The sequence below is a fragment of the Penaeus vannamei genome, chromosome 30 (assembly GCF_042767895.1).
Source record: "Penaeus vannamei isolate JL-2024 chromosome 30, ASM4276789v1, whole genome shotgun sequence".
Taxonomy (NCBI): domain Eukaryota; kingdom Metazoa; phylum Arthropoda; class Malacostraca; order Decapoda; family Penaeidae; genus Penaeus; species Penaeus vannamei.
The window spans coordinates 3,020,597-3,038,272 of NC_091578.1; the positions used below are offsets into that span (position 1 = coordinate 3,020,597).

The window sequence follows — 17,676 nt, forward strand, 5'->3', positions numbered from 1 at the left end:
TCCTTTGAAAGCTGAACATCAAAGGGAATACTGATCATTGAAACACTCTCGACGTGCTTTGAACTCCAACGCTGTGGCTGATCTGCTTGACCGCTGATACCCACACACGATTTGAGGGGGAAAAAATGTTTTTTTTTTTTCCAGAAATTACCCGCAGAGAAAATGCATTTGGATTTAGTACAAACAATACTGTGACATGCAGTACGTCATTGACATATTCTCATGTACAATATTCGCTACAATATTATCATTATTATCATTTTTATCGCCATTTTCATTTACTAGCCTTTTTGAATTTTTATCATTATTATCATTTACTAGCCTTTTTGAAGCAGAGATTTTTAGACAAATGAGAAAATACAAATTTCTTATCAAACACGTAATGAATATGAGTACAAACTACATAGGTTGTGCTACATAACGTTATCTTTAACCTATCCTTAATATTATCATCATCATCGTCATCACCCATCATAATCATCATTCTTATCATTATTGTTGTCATTGATATTATTTCTATCATTATCATTGTTGTTGTTATCATTGCTATCATCATTATTGTTGTTATGACTATTATCCTTATCATTATTGCTAATATCATTATCATTACTACTGTTGTTATCGTTATCACTACTTTTATTATGATCAGTATACTCATTATTACGAAAAGGAAAACAGAAACAAAAAGAAATAAAATAAATTGATTTATCTTAATTTCTTATTATGTCTGTTTTCCTTTTCATCTTCGTGTATACGTTTACCGTGTGTGTGTATTATTATCATTGTTATTATGATTATGATTATCATTGATATTGTTGTTATTATTATCATTATCATGATTTTATTATTATTATTATTTTATTATTAATCATTATTATTATTATAATTATTACTATTACTATTATTAAATTATTATCATTATTATTATTATTATTATTATCATTATAATTATTTCTATTATTATCATCATCATCATTGTTATTATGATAATTATTATCATTACTATTATCATTATTATCATTATTATTATTATCATTACTTTTATCATCATTATCATTACCACTATTATTATCATCAACATCATTTCATTATTACAATTCTCATAACAACTATTAGTAGTAGTAGTTGTGATAATGATAATAATTTTAGTGTCATCATTAGCATCACTGTCATGTCACTGTTAGTCTCATTTTCATCATCATTATTGCCAATGGCACTAATGATAATCATAACATTATTTACCATTATTTACCATCGTTACTACTACTGCTTCTTCTATTGCTATTCCTAGGACTACCATTGTTAGTATTATCATTATTATTATTGTTATTATCATTATTATTATTACTACTACTGATATAATAATAGTAATAATAATCACCATTATTGTTATTATTACTATTATTGATATTATTATTATCATCATCATTATTATTAGTATTTTTTTCGTTTTATTATTAGTAGCATCGTTATCGTTATCCTTATTATTATTGTATTATTATTATTGTTGTTGTCGTTGCTGTTGTTATTATCATTATCATTGCTGTTATCGTTATCATTAATCATCATTATTGTTGTTATTATTAACAATATTAGCTTTCATATCATCATTATTATTTTCTTATTATTATCATGATCATTGTTCTTATTCTGCTTATCATCATTAGTGGTATTATCCTTATCATTATTATTTTATTATTGTTATCATTAGTATTATTATCTTATTGTTGTTATCCTTATTATTATTATTTCATTACTGTTATCATTATCATTATAATTATCATTATTGCTATTATCCTTATCATCATTATCAATGTTATATCATCACTCTGTAGCTCTGACCATAGGTTAGTTGTACCAACCCCCCCCCTCCCCCCTCCCTTCTCCCCCAATGGCCACACCAGGTAATTCCACTTGGACAGATTGAGGAAGTAGGAGTGAGTACGGGAGTTGGCCGCAGCTGTCTCTTATCGGTTCACAGTCCTCGAAAATCTGGCAGATCCTGTAGCTCTTGGGGAAATCCTGTAAGTGAGAAACACTCGATGCAGCCCCAGGCCCCAGATTCTCGAATGCGTGAAGGCGCCGGATCTCCTTCAGGCGCCTTAATTTAAGGCCGAGCGATCTTCCATGCCCATACACAGAGCGAGGGACCCGCCATATTGGTGCGAGTGGAGGCGCCTTAGGTTAGGCAGGGGAGAGCAGCCTTTAGCGGGCGGGAAATCAACACTCTTCGCTCTTAAACAAGGAAAATGCAGCAGGACGGTTAAAGGTGCTGTCACACTAGCACTTTTCCGTTAGTTTTTTGACAATTTTCTGAAATTTTGTCCATTTTTGAGCGAATTGTCGATTTTCCAGTCAGACGACAATGATCGTTTCCGTCTGAAAACCTTTCCGTCAACTTTTTTCAGCCAAGCATAGTCAAATCAAGAGCTGTATTCGAGAATGTTTGTATTCACTTAAAATAAAATTGTCAAAACATAGACGGAAAAGTGCTCGCGTGACAGCACCTTGAGGCCTCCACCGCGCCTCAACTTAAGGCTCTTTTGAGAATTCGACCCCAGGAGTCCCTTGGTCAAAGCCCGAGGACGAGGCAGAATTTCATCTTTTTAGAGACATTGGAGGCCGCTAATACGTGTCGCGTTGTCATTATTTTCATTGTTGTTATGATTATCATTATTATCATTATTATTATTATCATAATTATTATCAGTACCATTTTTATATTATCATTATTATTATTATTATCATTATGATTATCGGTATTGTTATGTCTTTGTAATTATTATTATTGTGTTTATCCTTGTTATTATAATCGTTATCATTATCATTACTGTAATACCATTATCATCATTACTTTTGTCCTTATTTTTTTCATCATTATTACGACTATTATTATTATTGTTATCATTATTATCATTATCATTGTCAATATTATAATAATATTTTGTTATCATCAATATTACCATTATTATCTTTATTATTGTTGTTATTCCCACTATTATCATTATTACAATAGTTAGTAGCATTATTATTATTATTATCACTATTATTGTCATTATCATTTTCGTTATCATTATCAGAATCATTACCATCATCATTATTATTATCATCAATATCATTTTCATTATTGATATTGATATATTTATCATTATTATTATTATTATTATTACTATTATTATTATTACCATCATTATTGTTGTTGTTGTTGTTATTATTATTATTATTATTATTATTATTATTATCATTATTATTATCATTATTATTATTACTATCATTACCATTATTATCATTATTATTATTGTCGTTGTTATTACTATTATTACTATCATTATTATCATTTATTATTATTTATCATTATCATTTGTAGTATCATTATGAATATTACCATTATTATCTCTATAACTATTGTCCTTATTACTATTATCATTATTATCATTATTATTATAATTATTATCATTAGTAGTATCATTAATATCATTATTATTATTATCATTGTCATTATTGACATTAATTGTAGTAGTAGTAGTTGTAATAATACCATTACTATTATATTTTTCATCATAATTGTTACTATCATTATCACTGTTATTATTTTTATTATCATTATTATTAATATTATCATCATTATCAGATTCATCATCATCCTGTTTATCATTATTATCATTATTATTATTGGTATTATTATCATCATTTTTCAATATCATCATTATCATCATCAATATCTTTACTATTATTATCAGGATTATCATTATTATTAATATTTCTGTTATTATTAATATAATTATCATCATCATCATCATTATCATTAACATTATCATTATTATTGATATTATTATCATTATCAATATTATTATTATTATTATTATTATTATTATTATTATTATTATTATTATCATTATCCTCATTATTATTATTACTATCATTACCATCATGATAATTGTTTTGATCATTATCATCATCGTTGTTATTATTTTCATCATTATTTTTATTATTACCGTTATTATTGCCTTTGTTATTATTACTATTATTATTATTATCATTATTATTATTAGTAGTAGTATTGTTATTATCATTATTACTATCGTTATTATTATTATTACAATTATTACTATCATTATCATTATCATCATCATTATTATCACTTTATCATCATTATTGTTATTTCTTATTGTTATTAGTATCATTATCATTCTTATAATTTTATTTTCATCATTACCATCATCATTATAATTATCAATGTTTTCATTATTATGATTAACACCCTTACATCACCATTATCTTTATTGCTATCAGTGTTATTTTCATTATCGCCATTGCCATCAAGATTGCCATTATGATTACTTCTTGTTATTGTTTTCTTTATCATTGCCATTGCCATTGATACTTCTATTACAGTCATCGTCATTAACATTTTTAACATTGAATTCCCATGCGTACTTTCCTGTTGTCAATAACTTTCATATTCATTATCATTTCAAATGTTATAATGATTTTGAATTCATTGGTTCCGACATGTGTGACTAATGGAGCGGTGTTTTCAGTAATGTTATTTATCAGTATATTAGTATCATTCTTATTTAAACTCATTCCAGTGCACTGTAATTATGTAATGTATAATATTCTTGTGATTTTTTCGATAGTTGAACGACCCGCATGAAGACGCTCTTTTATTTTCATGACGAGAGGAAAGCCTTTTGAAATAAAGATATTTCATATAGTTTAGCACTAGAGGCTAGTAATTTCTTGAATGTAATATTTTTGATATTCAAAGAAAATATCATATAGAAATAATTTATCGTCTCCTTCTACATCGCTTTTAAAATATATAATATTGGAACATTAGTTGAGACTTGGTATTATATGACTACGGACCCGGGCATTTTTCATGATTTTGTTAGAATTATTCAAAGTCGATATCTATTTTTAAGTATTGATAATAATGAATGCTATTTTAATTTTCGTCTGTGTGATATATTTGGAGGATACATGACTTTACCCAGAAAATATGTATATGAAATATATCCACGACACACGTGAAAACCATTTCTCTCGTCACGCAATCAAAATTACAGTTCTCCCTAAATTGATATAACAAACTGTGCCCCTAAATTAATTCAAATGATTACAAAGAATGAATGGAGAAACGAACGGAGTCCAAAGTAATTCAATACGCCATGCCGTTTTATGCAATACGCAACACACACCTGCAACACTCTGCTGAACTGCTCACTCAAAAATAACAAAAGATATATTACATTTAAACCTAATCAATTAGAAAAAAACAAGGAACGCATTTATTACTTTCCAAAGTAAAAAAATCATCATCATAACATCCTTTAATCCCGAAGTAAAAATTCCTGGAAATGGCGCGGGACGGAGGCCAGTACGGAGACGGGTTCCATGGGGATGTGTTGTTGTTGAATTGATGTTGCAACTTCCTAAAAACACGAAATGCCGCTGCAATTGCAAGGAGGACAGATGCAGGTGAGTTGCAGAGGGAAAGAGGAAAGTCCAGAGAGGAGGAGAGAGTGAGAGGAAGAGAAATTGGAGGGAAAAAAACAAAGATTATCGGGAGGAGAGAGGGAGATGGTGATGAATGTTTTGGTTCTGTGTTTTTCTTATAATTGTTTTTTCGCGATCTGAGGCTCATTCTTAGGCCTTTTTTGCTCCCTCATTCTCTTATTTGGGATTTATGAGAGCAGTATCGTTCCAGAGGATTCAGAAAACTAATTTTGAAGGTATATAGACGTGGGAAGAGAAAATGATTCTTGAAGAAATCCGTATTTCTTTATGAGGGATTTAGGATTTTTGAAAGGAGTGTTTCTTTTACCGGCAGCCGGTCGGTGGATTAAGAAAAGGATTTATAGGGGAATATACATGATATCTTGATAACCAAAGCTGTGCTGTACTCTACGGATAAAACTCACTGGTAGAAGACAGTAGATGACAGTAGATAGGCCAGTGCTTGTTTACCTAAGAATATAAACATGCCACATGCACTGCAAATTTCAGGTTATTGTTGTACATTCCACTAGTGACGTATGTTTGGATTTTTGCAAATTTCAAAGTTTTTAAGGATTAAAACTATGAGAAAGTTTCTATTGTGACAGAAAGGTTTTAAATGAAAATAAAATGTTATAATTTCCCAACCTTTGATATTAGTATCTTATTTATGATTGAAGCAAAATCATACTCCCAGTATTCATGTCAAAGACCCCTTAACAAATCATCAAACGGAGAGTCCTATTTATCTCACGTTTTTACTCTTTTCATAGATTCTTGGAGAGATTCTTTTTTAACTGTTATTACTATTAATATTGTTTATAACATTATGGTAATCATAATGTCAGCAATAATAATAATGACATTAATATTAAGAGCATTAGAACCAATTGCCTCCTTGGGGGCAGAGCACTTGTGGAACCATCTATGTGCAACCAATAATTACAAAATAAAATCACTGTAGACAGTACAATTACCTGGCACCATCGCATTAACATCATCATTACATAATGATGTTAATGCAATGGAGTGCACGAAAAAAATTTAGTTTCCCCTGTATCCCAATAGAAAAGAAAAAGATGTGTATATATATTAAAAAGACTTTTATTATTTTTTACAATAATTGTAATAGGACAGGAACAGTAATGGTAAAATATTTGTAGATTGATTTATAATGGCGGGTAAGAATTAAAAATGATTGGCACTTGAACCATAAAAGGCCAAATTATCGTTGAGCTATTGGTGCTCATTTGCCATTAGAGATATTGATAATGCCATAAGGACCACATGTCAAACAAAGTTACCATTATGCCATATCCTTTTACTTCATAAGTTAAAGAGAGAAATATCTGTCATTGTCGTTGTGACTGCTTTACTAAGTGTGACAGTGTTAGAAACTTTTGACACTAAGTAATAAATCAAATAATGGTCAGTGGTGATTAATTTCTGAAGATTAAAGTGAAGATTATCCATTTGTGAGTTGGATGGCCTGTGTGATTAGTCTCCCGCAATTTTTCTGCTAATTCTGATAATTTTCTTGTTTTTAGATGAATTTTCTATGTCTTTTGGTAAGTTTTTACTGATAAAGAAAAACTAAAGTAATGATCATTATCATAAACTGGGAATCTCTGCCTTGCCAGAAGATACATGAGGGAGGGTTGTTGGCCTCTGCTTTGCTTGAGCACAAAGTGTGAAAATTAGTTGCTTGATCCAGTTATATTCTAAACATTTACCCATTTCTCTTTTTTTTTCATTACTGATGGATTCTACTCTTTCTACTATTAGTATATATAGGAAGTATTGTGTGTAAACATCTGTATCCCACAAAGTGGACCCCAGTGATAGGGGAGGATGCAAAGTGCAACAGGATAAGATATGAAGAAAATTTATTAATATGCATGAAGATGCATATCTTGTCAGCTAGTCATCTATTGCATAGGCCTGTGTCCTTAGCAAGTCCCCAAGGAAGAATGGCATCCCGGAAGAAAACATCCTCAAAGATACAGTAGTATGGATGGAGTCATCCTGCTATATATGCATAGAGTATGTTTTCCAGGTTGGCGGTTTGAGAATGCAGTCTCTCCTTAGGGGGTTAATAAGGAATGCACCCACTGCAGATGATTAGCTGCTGAGCTTCATGTATTCCATTCATTATCTTTCATAATTTATTCTGCCCTTGCCCTGTTATACTTCATATCCAGGAAAGACATATTACCAGTAGTTGACTTTGTCCTGGATTACTATTTTCTAATTTCTTTATATATACTGTTCAGAGCTTTTAGATGTGTCTGCGGTTACAAGATCTAATTATACAGATGATGGTTATTATTCTATTATTTTATAAATTATTTTTATTGTTTGTGCCATAATTGTTTTGTGTGTTTTAGGTGCGTTACTTTCTATATGAAACTAAAAGCATTTTAAGTAGGGAAAGTTCTTGCCTGAAATCTCAAGCCTTTTTCTTGCTCAAGCATTTCGCTTGCTTTCTCAAGCGACCTCCGTAGATGGCTAGACTTGTGCTTGCTAAGTCAAGCGGCGTACCGTCACCATGGTAACAGCGTCGGTCGCGTACTGTACTGGTCACGATCCTTCGAATGCAGGCGTTGGCCAGGAACTCCGCTTAATATCTTATCAGATAAATAATTTTTTCACGGTATCTGATTCTGTAATTTTCCTAAAATTATATTCAAAGGAATTGAAATTAACTGAAAACAAAAGGAGATAATGGAGATTATGGGAATAAAAAGTGTTTTACTTATAAATAATGTCATTATAAGACAAACAATTTACCTCTCACTGTTAAACTCCTTGTCTCTCTAAATTGAGAATATATCTGCTATTTTATGAAATTAATATTTTAAGTGAAAAAAGTCTGAGAAATTCTAGCAACATTCTTCTGTTGATATTATATTCGATTTGGTATATTTAACCTCATAAAATTGGATATATGGGAATGTGTAGGCCTATATTTTAATTCAGGGTTGTTCATTTGTTTTGATAACGTGTCAGAATTAAAGGGCTGCCAATCGGAAGTGTGTGTCATTGTTTTAGAGGCACTTTATATGAATATAGGAGAAAATATTGCGCTTTGTTAAGATGTTTGGGTAGATTTACTCTGCCATCTTATATGCGGCGCTAGCTTGTCAGTTGTTTTGAAATGTGCGCTCAAACTGTTACCAACCGCCAATGGAATAAACTCCACTCTCGATTTATGCATTAGTTATCTCTTTCCGAGATTGTTGGTGGGAATACTTGTCTATTGCTTTTAAAACCCGAGTATGTATATGCTGTGTGTTATTTTGACATTTCTATGTTCTCCAATGACTGTTATGATTTGTACTTTATAGAAAGACACTTCCACATGTCTGGCACCACTGAACAGGGCCTGCCTGCCTTGGAAAGCGTTTTAAGCAGAGAATGGTACAGTTCTTTGCCTATCAGCAAGAGTTCTAGCTCAAGGGCTCCCCTGCTTAAAACACTTTTAAGATAGTGTCACCCCTGTGCTGTATTCAGATACCATGTGCCATAAGTGAGAAAATTACTACTTATGCCAGAATAAGTTTTAGACAGTTCAACTATTTTCAATATTCCTGTAGCACAGTATGTTCCCAATAAAAGTCATTAATATGAAAAAAGTCTGCAAATTTTTAGCATATAGTAAGATGCAAGCAAGTGCTTAGATGTAAGGAAAAATTGCAATAATACCACTTTCTACCAAATGTATAGAGTTGCCAAGAGTGCATGCCAGTACGAGGGGGCGGGTGGACAGGTATTGTGGTATCATGTATTTGCTATGGCTGCTAAGTCAACTTATTGTTATTAGATATTTTGAAGTGATCATTAAGCTTTTTTCCTGATTATGTCATTTTTACTTGATATGAATAAATATTTTGTTTTTAGCTTATAGCCTGAATAAATCTTATGATGTTGATATATATCTGTATCTGCATGGGTGGAAGTGTAGGTGTGGGTGTGATTAGGTGGATGAGGAGGTAGGTGGATATGGATGGAAGGGTGGGTGACTTAGTGAGCATATGAGTTTATGTATTTGAGCAGATAAATGTCTGCTTTGACCTGTGTTAGTGTTCAAGTAACCCTTGGATGTAGTATGAGAAAAGTTAAATGTTTCATTCTACATCATTTAATGACAAATATATCAGAAATAATAGTATACATTTATGTTACATGTATTTTAATGCGTATGCTTATGTACAAGATTATCACTTTTCGATGCCTTGCAGACAGTCTAGAAATAACTGTGCAGCAATCACTCAAGAGCATTCTTTTGATGAATCTAAATTTTGATTTTTGCCTTGTGAAATGTCAGTAATGATTAACCCACTTACGAGGGGTGTTACACATATGAGACACCTGGAAATTAAACATTACCGGGTGTCCCGCCCAATAATGTTTACTAGTGGTGTGATGCTAGGTCTGAGCTTGCACTCTGATTTTCTTGCCCATGGCGTGTGGTGCGCAGACAGATTCCCATGTACTGATTTTGAAGCCACCCGGAAAATATTATTTTCGTCTAGAAAATGTACTGTTGCTAGTGGATTAAGAAAGAACGAAAATATGAATTTATCATTAAATGAAATTGTAGGAATGTGGATGTGTTTGGACTGTGTTGTGTGGTGGATGAACATAGAATATTGTGGGACCCTTCAGCAAAGAAATACTTCATATATATAGAATTTTATTAACAGTACTGAACCAGTGTGTTTTACCTTTAGTATTGTTATAATACTTGGATATTTTCTTTGAATGTCTAAATATGACCTTAGTTTCTCTCAGATTAATTGAGCTTTCAGTAACATTCCGTGCTTGATGCTTAATGAATTTGCCTACACGAACACAACCATTTTATGCGTAGAAATGTGTTAAAATATTAAGTAAAGGTGTTTGGGATATGATAACTGGAAAAGAAACTTTAATTTGGTACGATATTCTGTGGTTACATCCATTGTAATGAAAGTATTATTGATGATTGCCAATTTTTTTTTTCAGAACAATGTAGAGCCAATGGTAATTGATATGGCCGTAGAGGAAAATGACAACACGGAAGAAGAGCCTGTTATTGTGGAGAGCACGTCCTTGGTGAGTAACAAGTCAGATTTGTTCTTGGAAGATGTGTCGCTCTTCGTTTAAATGTATGCCATAAAATTTTGATTGACATATTTGTTTGTGTTTGTATTCGTATTTATATTTATATTTATATTTATATTTATATTTATATTTATATTTATATTTACATATATATATTTACATTTATATATTTACATTTATATATTTACATTTATATACCTACATACCTACATACCTACATACCTACATACCTACATACCTACATACCTATATACCTATATACCTATATACCTATATACCTATATACCTATATACATATATACATATATATATATATATATATATATATATATATATATATATATATATATATATATATATATATATTTATATACTTACACACACTATCATACTCACACTCTCACTCTCACCCTCACTCTCTCACTCTCACTCTCACTCTCACTCTCACTCTCACTCTCACTCTCTCACTCACACTCACTCTCTCACTCTCACTCTCTCACTCTCACTCTCTCACTCTCACTCTCACTCTCACTCACACTCTCACTTACACTCACTCTCACTTACACTCACACTCACACTCACTTACTCTCACTCTCACTTACTCTCACTCTCACTCTCACTTATACTCTCACTCTCACTTATACTCTCACTCACTCTCACTCTCACTCACTCACTCACTCACTCACTCACTCACTCACTCACTCACTCACTCACTCACTCTCTCACTCTCTCACTCACTCACTCACTCACTCACTCACTCACTCACTCACTCACTCACTCACTCACTCACTCACTCTCTCACTCACTCACTCACTCACTCACTCACTCACTCACTCACTCACTCACTCACTCACTCACTCACTCACTCACTCACTCTCTCTCTCTCTCTCTCTCTCTCTCTCTCTCTCTCTCTCTCTCTCTCTCTCTCTCTCTCTCTCTCTCTCTCTCTTTCTCTCTCTCACACACTCTCTCTCACACTCTCTCACTCTCTCACTGAGTGATATACTGAAAACGGCTTACTCTTTTTGGTAAGAGTTGCACACATGAGTAGAAGTAAACATGATATGAGACTGGTCAGTGCTGGGTGGATCCTTGGCCAGCTTGGCCTGGAGAGGCGTTGGCGCTGTTAGCAGGGAGGCTGGGTTGCTCTCGGAGAGCGGGTGTAACTGAGTAAGGCCTAGTTCAACCTGCCGATGAACTTTTATACTCCAGGTTGCGATCCAGGCTGGTTTGGGTTATGTTGACCTTTTATACTGCCGGTCGCAACCAGGCTAGTTATATTTAGATGGAGGCCGACAACCATCGCTCACGCAGGACCCACATGGGCACAAGCGGGCCATACATTCACTCACTCACTTATACTTAGACTCACACTTGCACTCGTATATTCTTTATTTTTTAATATGTGTTTTTAATGATAAGGATTTTTTTGCTTTGATTTATAAGCTTAAATGAAATATGCTAATTATTTTCTCATGTTTCTCAGGACCTTGAGACATATGCCAACAGCTACACGGGTTTAGCAAAACTGCAGCGTCTCATCTTTATAGCTGACCGATGTCCTCAACTTCGTGTAGAAGCCCTGCGTATGGCCATACACTATGTACAGACTACATACAATGTCAACCTATACACACAACTCCACCGGAAGTTGCAGGAGGCAGTAAGGTACGTGGTCTTCTGGTATCATTTATATTACTTATATTTAAGTAAAATAAATAGAGTTACTGTACTGGGACCAATTTTGATTTCAAAGGCCTGTCCATGACCATTTTTATCAGTTTTTGTTTGATTTTGAAGCAAATTCTACATCTGAGACATCAGTTTTGTTGTGAAATTTGCTTCATGCTGTATCATTTCCCCTATCTGAAGAAATCGGTGATGAACCAGTATGAAAGTATGAGGACTTGATGGGAACTAGTATCACAGAAAAGTAATGTAAACCCAGTTTATTGTTACCAGATCTTTAGCAAATTGTTAAATCTTGTGTAAGGCTGCTGGAGTCAGTGTGTTGCCCTCTGGCTACTTAGAGTCTGTTAAGTACTTGTTCTTGAGGATATATTTAACCCATTAACGGCGGTATATTTTGAAGCCGAAAATAAAAGTTTCCGGGCGGCTTCAAAATTGGTGTGCGGGGCTGGCCTGGACTCTGCCCGCGCGCTGGCTGCGTCCTGCTGCTGAGTCGGAGTGCAAGCCCTGTTACAGCGTAATACTGGCAGGATGCCCGGCAATTTTTTTTTTTTTTTTTTTTTTTTTTTTTTTTTTTCAGGGTGTCTCATATGTGGGACACCCATTGTTAATGGGTTAATAGCTATTTTGATCCTCTAAGGTGCATCAAGGACAAAGTTTATCTCATAAATGGTCAAGATTGCAGTCTTACGCTGAAATCAATTCATTGCAATTTAGAATACTTGTGTGGTAGATGCTTGTATTATGTCCCAAGCAGAGAAATAGATACAATATACCAGATACATAGCCAACCTCAAACATGTTATTTGAAGAAGCCTCCATAATATGAAAATGAGTCATAACATTAGTATTTTGCCCATGAATGTAAGTCAGAATATATAAACATTTAGCCAAAATGTCAAGCATATAAAGAAAAGCTAAAGAAAATAATATTGCCATTTTCTATGGTGGTGTTAATTTCAGTTAAGTAGTTGAATATTCTTGCTCATATCTTTCTTTTAGGATATGTTCTGTTCTGCAACTCACTATACCATTTTTTTTTTTTTTTTCCAGCGGAGCAAATGCAGGGAATGCTAGTCTACCAGATATAGCTGGGGGTCAGGTAGGAGGGGGTTCTGTGGCAAACCTGCCTGCCCTTGACATGCAGTGGGTCGAATCTCGTGCCAAAAAAGCTGCACTGAAGCTCGAGAAGTTGGACACAGATTTAAAGAATTCTAAGGTAAGGATGTCTTCCCAGGAGAGGGTGTGGATGTGCGTGAAGTTGAGGAAGGAGATTTTGAGTAGGTTGGTTGCCATTCATTTATTTAATTTTTTTTTTTCCTTTTTCATTCAGAAAAGCTTTTTTTGTGTATGTACTCAGTGCATCATCATTTGCAAGATGCTGAAAATGCTATAGGAAAGTTTTTAGTAATTTTTCCCTCCCAGAAAATGTTGAGTTGGAAAGATTAGTGTCTTTCTGCTCTTGTGCAGGTCATAGTTTCTGTGAATGATAAAGACTGTAAGTTGTGTATGTTCAAGAAATAGCTTTCCTATATTTTGCATTTTTGTAAGTGGTAAAAATGTGATTCTTTTTAGCTTTTGCATTATTTTGAGAAAGTTGTGCAGAAATCACAAAAAATGAATTGACGTGTCGATTAAAGTCTTTTAGAATGTAATGTCACTATTCCAATCTTCATTGGTAAAAATGTTGAAATTCGCATATGGGCAGACTATTTTTTCATTCCTCTCCTCCCTTATTTAGGTACTCAGAAAAATGTATTGAATTTTTATGAGGAATTGATGAAATAAGTGAATTTATCTTATTAAATGTATTAAATTTCCTTTGAATGACTTCCTGAGAATGTAGAAAAAAAGTTCATAACTAAAAGATTTAATAAAATACATGCACCTTAGACTTGGCAAATTTTCTGTTGCAGGTAGACAATACCATTACAGAAGGGAGGCCTTTTTATACAAATCTCCTAAAATCTCTATGTACCTTTTTAAGTTCCAAGGAAGCTTTATTGGGACTGGTTCAGAATATATGAACTTGTCTTTTTTCTTTCTTAAAAGTTGAAAATATCAAGGAATCATTGCAAGGTGTATTTTTTCCCCTTTCTTTCTTTTTCCTTCATTGAAGACCAATTTACAAAGAACTTGACACAAGACTAAAATAACCTCACCTCTCTCACTCTCTCTCTCTCACCCACACAGGTTAATAGTATCAAGGAATCCATTCGGCGAGGTCATGATGACCTTGGCGACCACTACCTTGATTGTGGTGACCTCTCCAATGCCCTCAAGTGTTACTCACGCGCACGGGATTACTGCACTTCCTTCAGACACATTATCAATATGTGTCTTAATGTGATTAAGGTAGGTATTTAAGGAGTGTATTGATGTTGCTTTGGGGTGACTTTCTTTTTTCTTTCCTGAATTTTGTAAAGCAAATATGTCAGTTTGGAGTTCATAGTTATTTGATAAATTTCAAAGGACTAAGAGCTGAGTTAGAATAGATAGATTGAGTTAATACAAATGAACACATTGTTCTTTTTTGTTTTTTAACCCTTCATCACTAATTTGCTTTCCACAATGTCAACAACCATTTCTCTGCTGTACAGACTTTAGCATTCCTATTTCCATTTTGTGTACTCTTTGTGATTTTTTTTGATGATTACATAGACCCAACAACACTTTAGAATTTGATAAATGATAATAAGAAGTAAAGGGGGAAAAGATAAAGATCAACCCCTACAAGCCAGATGACATATGGTCCCGTCATGGAAAAATCTGTGCCAAGGGCCATGTGATGTGAACATGCTGTCATCAGACAAAACGGCTGCGGGCCGTGTGAAGCGATCTTGACATCATGAACAAAGGCCAGGGTGACCAGAAAGATTTGCCACTAGTGCACAAATCTCTTGGAGTGTGATTAGACTCATTTGGTGCTTAAAAGGGGCATTTGCATAATTCCCATTGGTAAACGAAGAGCATCAAATGTGCAGCATTTCCATGCTGCACATCATATTCCTGGCTGCTGTGGTGCATGTTGTATTAAAGGAAAATTAAAGATTATGAAAAAATAAGTTACATGACACAGATTACCAAATTTTCCTTTTTTTTTCCTGCACTGAATTATTTGCTACCTAGAAAGATGATATGGAGTCTGTGTAAGGAAAATAAGCTTTTACCATCTGGATAAAGGAAATGAAAAGACAGATATGGACATTTGAAGTTTACACAAAATAACTTTGCAAAGGGGAAGGCACAGAGTCTTGTCATTGCTCATGAGTGTTCATGTGCCCGCATCCGCACTATGCACTGCATGCAAGAGATATTGGCCATTCATATAACCCACTGCCCTTATTTTCTGTACTGTGATTTCCATGACGCAACCGGATCCAACAGGATAAATGATAGTTAACTTTGAGGGATAAACACATCAGAGTTGGAAGGATGAACTATGGAAATCATAAGAGTTAAAAGTAATTATGGGCACATACTCACATATACCCTCTTATTACCAGAGAGGGTATATGGACACTTTGTTACAAGAAAGTATGATTTATATTCCATTTAGATATATCTAAAAGTGACATGAACACTCATGTGCAATATCAAGACTCCTTACCTCCCATTTGCAATGTTATACCAGTCTTTATATTTTTTTCCCCTTTTTCATTTGCATGTTTCATGGCCTATATTTGCTTTTGATAAGCTGTATTGAAATGATGATAGTGTCCTTCCTGGAGCCAGTGCTCTAACAGCCATGGCTCACAGATGATATTTTCCATCCTTATTTACCAATACATGTTATGTAAGAATTCCTTCCTAAATGCCACTAAGTGTAATCTTCCTCCAAGAGCATTGTGCACAAATGATGAGTCTTCCTGTTACCTAAACACTAAGCTGAAGATTTTTTTTGACATCACGTTCCCGTCACAATGGCCCTCAGCCAAAATTTTCCGTGACAGTATACTCCCGTCACTGGGCCTCCTGCCAGATTTTTTCATGACGTGACAATCGCGTAACCCAGATCCAGCAAGTTAATTTGATAACATCAAACTTCATACTCTTTTGTTAATTGTACATAAACTTGATACCATTACAAGATAAGTATCACAACACTGTCAGCATCATAGTGGTAAGGTGGAAATTCCAATTTTCTCAACCCGTCAGTGCTCTTTGTGACAGACTAGATAGGATTACTGTTTTAACACCTTTGTTTGAAATATTGGCTTGGAGGGATCAGTGGTTCAAGAAGAATTCTAATAATCTTATATGAAAACCAAGCTTCTTTTTTTCTAAGGAATTGCTGAAAAGGTTAAAAGTAGCCTTACTAAATACTCTTAAGTCTGATTTGTTATCATTTCATTCATACACAGTAGGGACAGCTGCAGCATGGCATGGACATTTTCAGGCTGTATACATTTCACAGCAAATATAATTTTGATATAGAAAGAGTTGAAGACATGGATGTAAATTAGTATTTAACATCCTTTCTTTTTCAGGTTTCAATTTACCTAAACAACTGGTCACACGTATTGAGCTATGTTAGCAAAGCCCAAGCAACCCCCGAGGCCTCTGAATCTAGGGTAAGTCACATTCTTCCATTCCTGTGTATTGTTAACCCAGTGTAGATGGGAAAATGGTGTATTCCACTTGCCTAAATGTTTCTGCACATAGATGGCTCTGCCAATGCTTAGCCACAAAGGAGTCAATCAGTAGATCTTGTGACCTCACAAAGCGGGAAAATGCTTTTTTTACTAATGCTATCAATATTGACAGTGTTATTTTTGTTATAAACATTATAATCACTATATTGGTACTGACATTACTAACAGCAGTATTAGATATTAGAAAATATTATCGAAAATCAAGGGAAAGGGTAAACAGGTGAGACAGCTAGTTCGTGTAATTGGCTCATTGGTGACAGTACTTATGGAGCCATCTATATGTAAAAACAGTTACTAGATTCAACACACACAATGGGCAATGGCATGTATGTACATGCCATGCCCGGCAGCTTGGGGTTAGATTATGAATTTCCAGTTTATAGTAAATATTGCCTGTTTAAAAATTAATCCTTTATATTTTACCATAGACTATAACTTATATTTTGGCCTACGTTACAGTTTAGGATAAGATATGATTAAACATTTTGCATTGCATTTTGCAGCCAAATAGTACCATTAAATATATTGCATGAACTTCTAAATAACATTATATTTTATACAAAAAGCATCTGGCTATATTCTGTGCTAATAACAGAATAGTTTCTGTTAAAATGAGAGGGTATCCCTGGTCACATAATTGTGTTAGGTGCGACTATGTTCATTCATTCTACTTGTTTATCACGTTATCAAGTTAGGTCGACCATTCATTAAGCTTCTCATGATG

General features: G+C 33.6%; 1 protein-coding gene across 1 annotated transcript in view; it reads left to right on the plus strand.

Moving 5' to 3' along the window:
- The first annotated feature begins 5,353 nt into the window (after positions 1-5,353).
- CSN1b (COP9 signalosome subunit 1b) overlaps positions 5,354-17,676 on the plus strand; it is a 21,655-nt gene continuing 9,332 nt past the window's right edge. The window contains exons 1-6 of the mRNA XM_027370560.2: positions 5,354-5,484; positions 10,510-10,599; positions 12,095-12,276; positions 13,351-13,516; positions 14,491-14,652; positions 16,788-16,871. Coding sequence (XP_027226361.1) covers positions 5,452-5,484; positions 10,510-10,599; positions 12,095-12,276; positions 13,351-13,516; positions 14,491-14,652; positions 16,788-16,871 — 717 coding nt within the window. The 5' untranslated portion in view covers positions 5,354-5,451. The remainder of the gene's footprint in view (positions 5,485-10,509; positions 10,600-12,094; positions 12,277-13,350; positions 13,517-14,490; positions 14,653-16,787; positions 16,872-17,676) is intronic.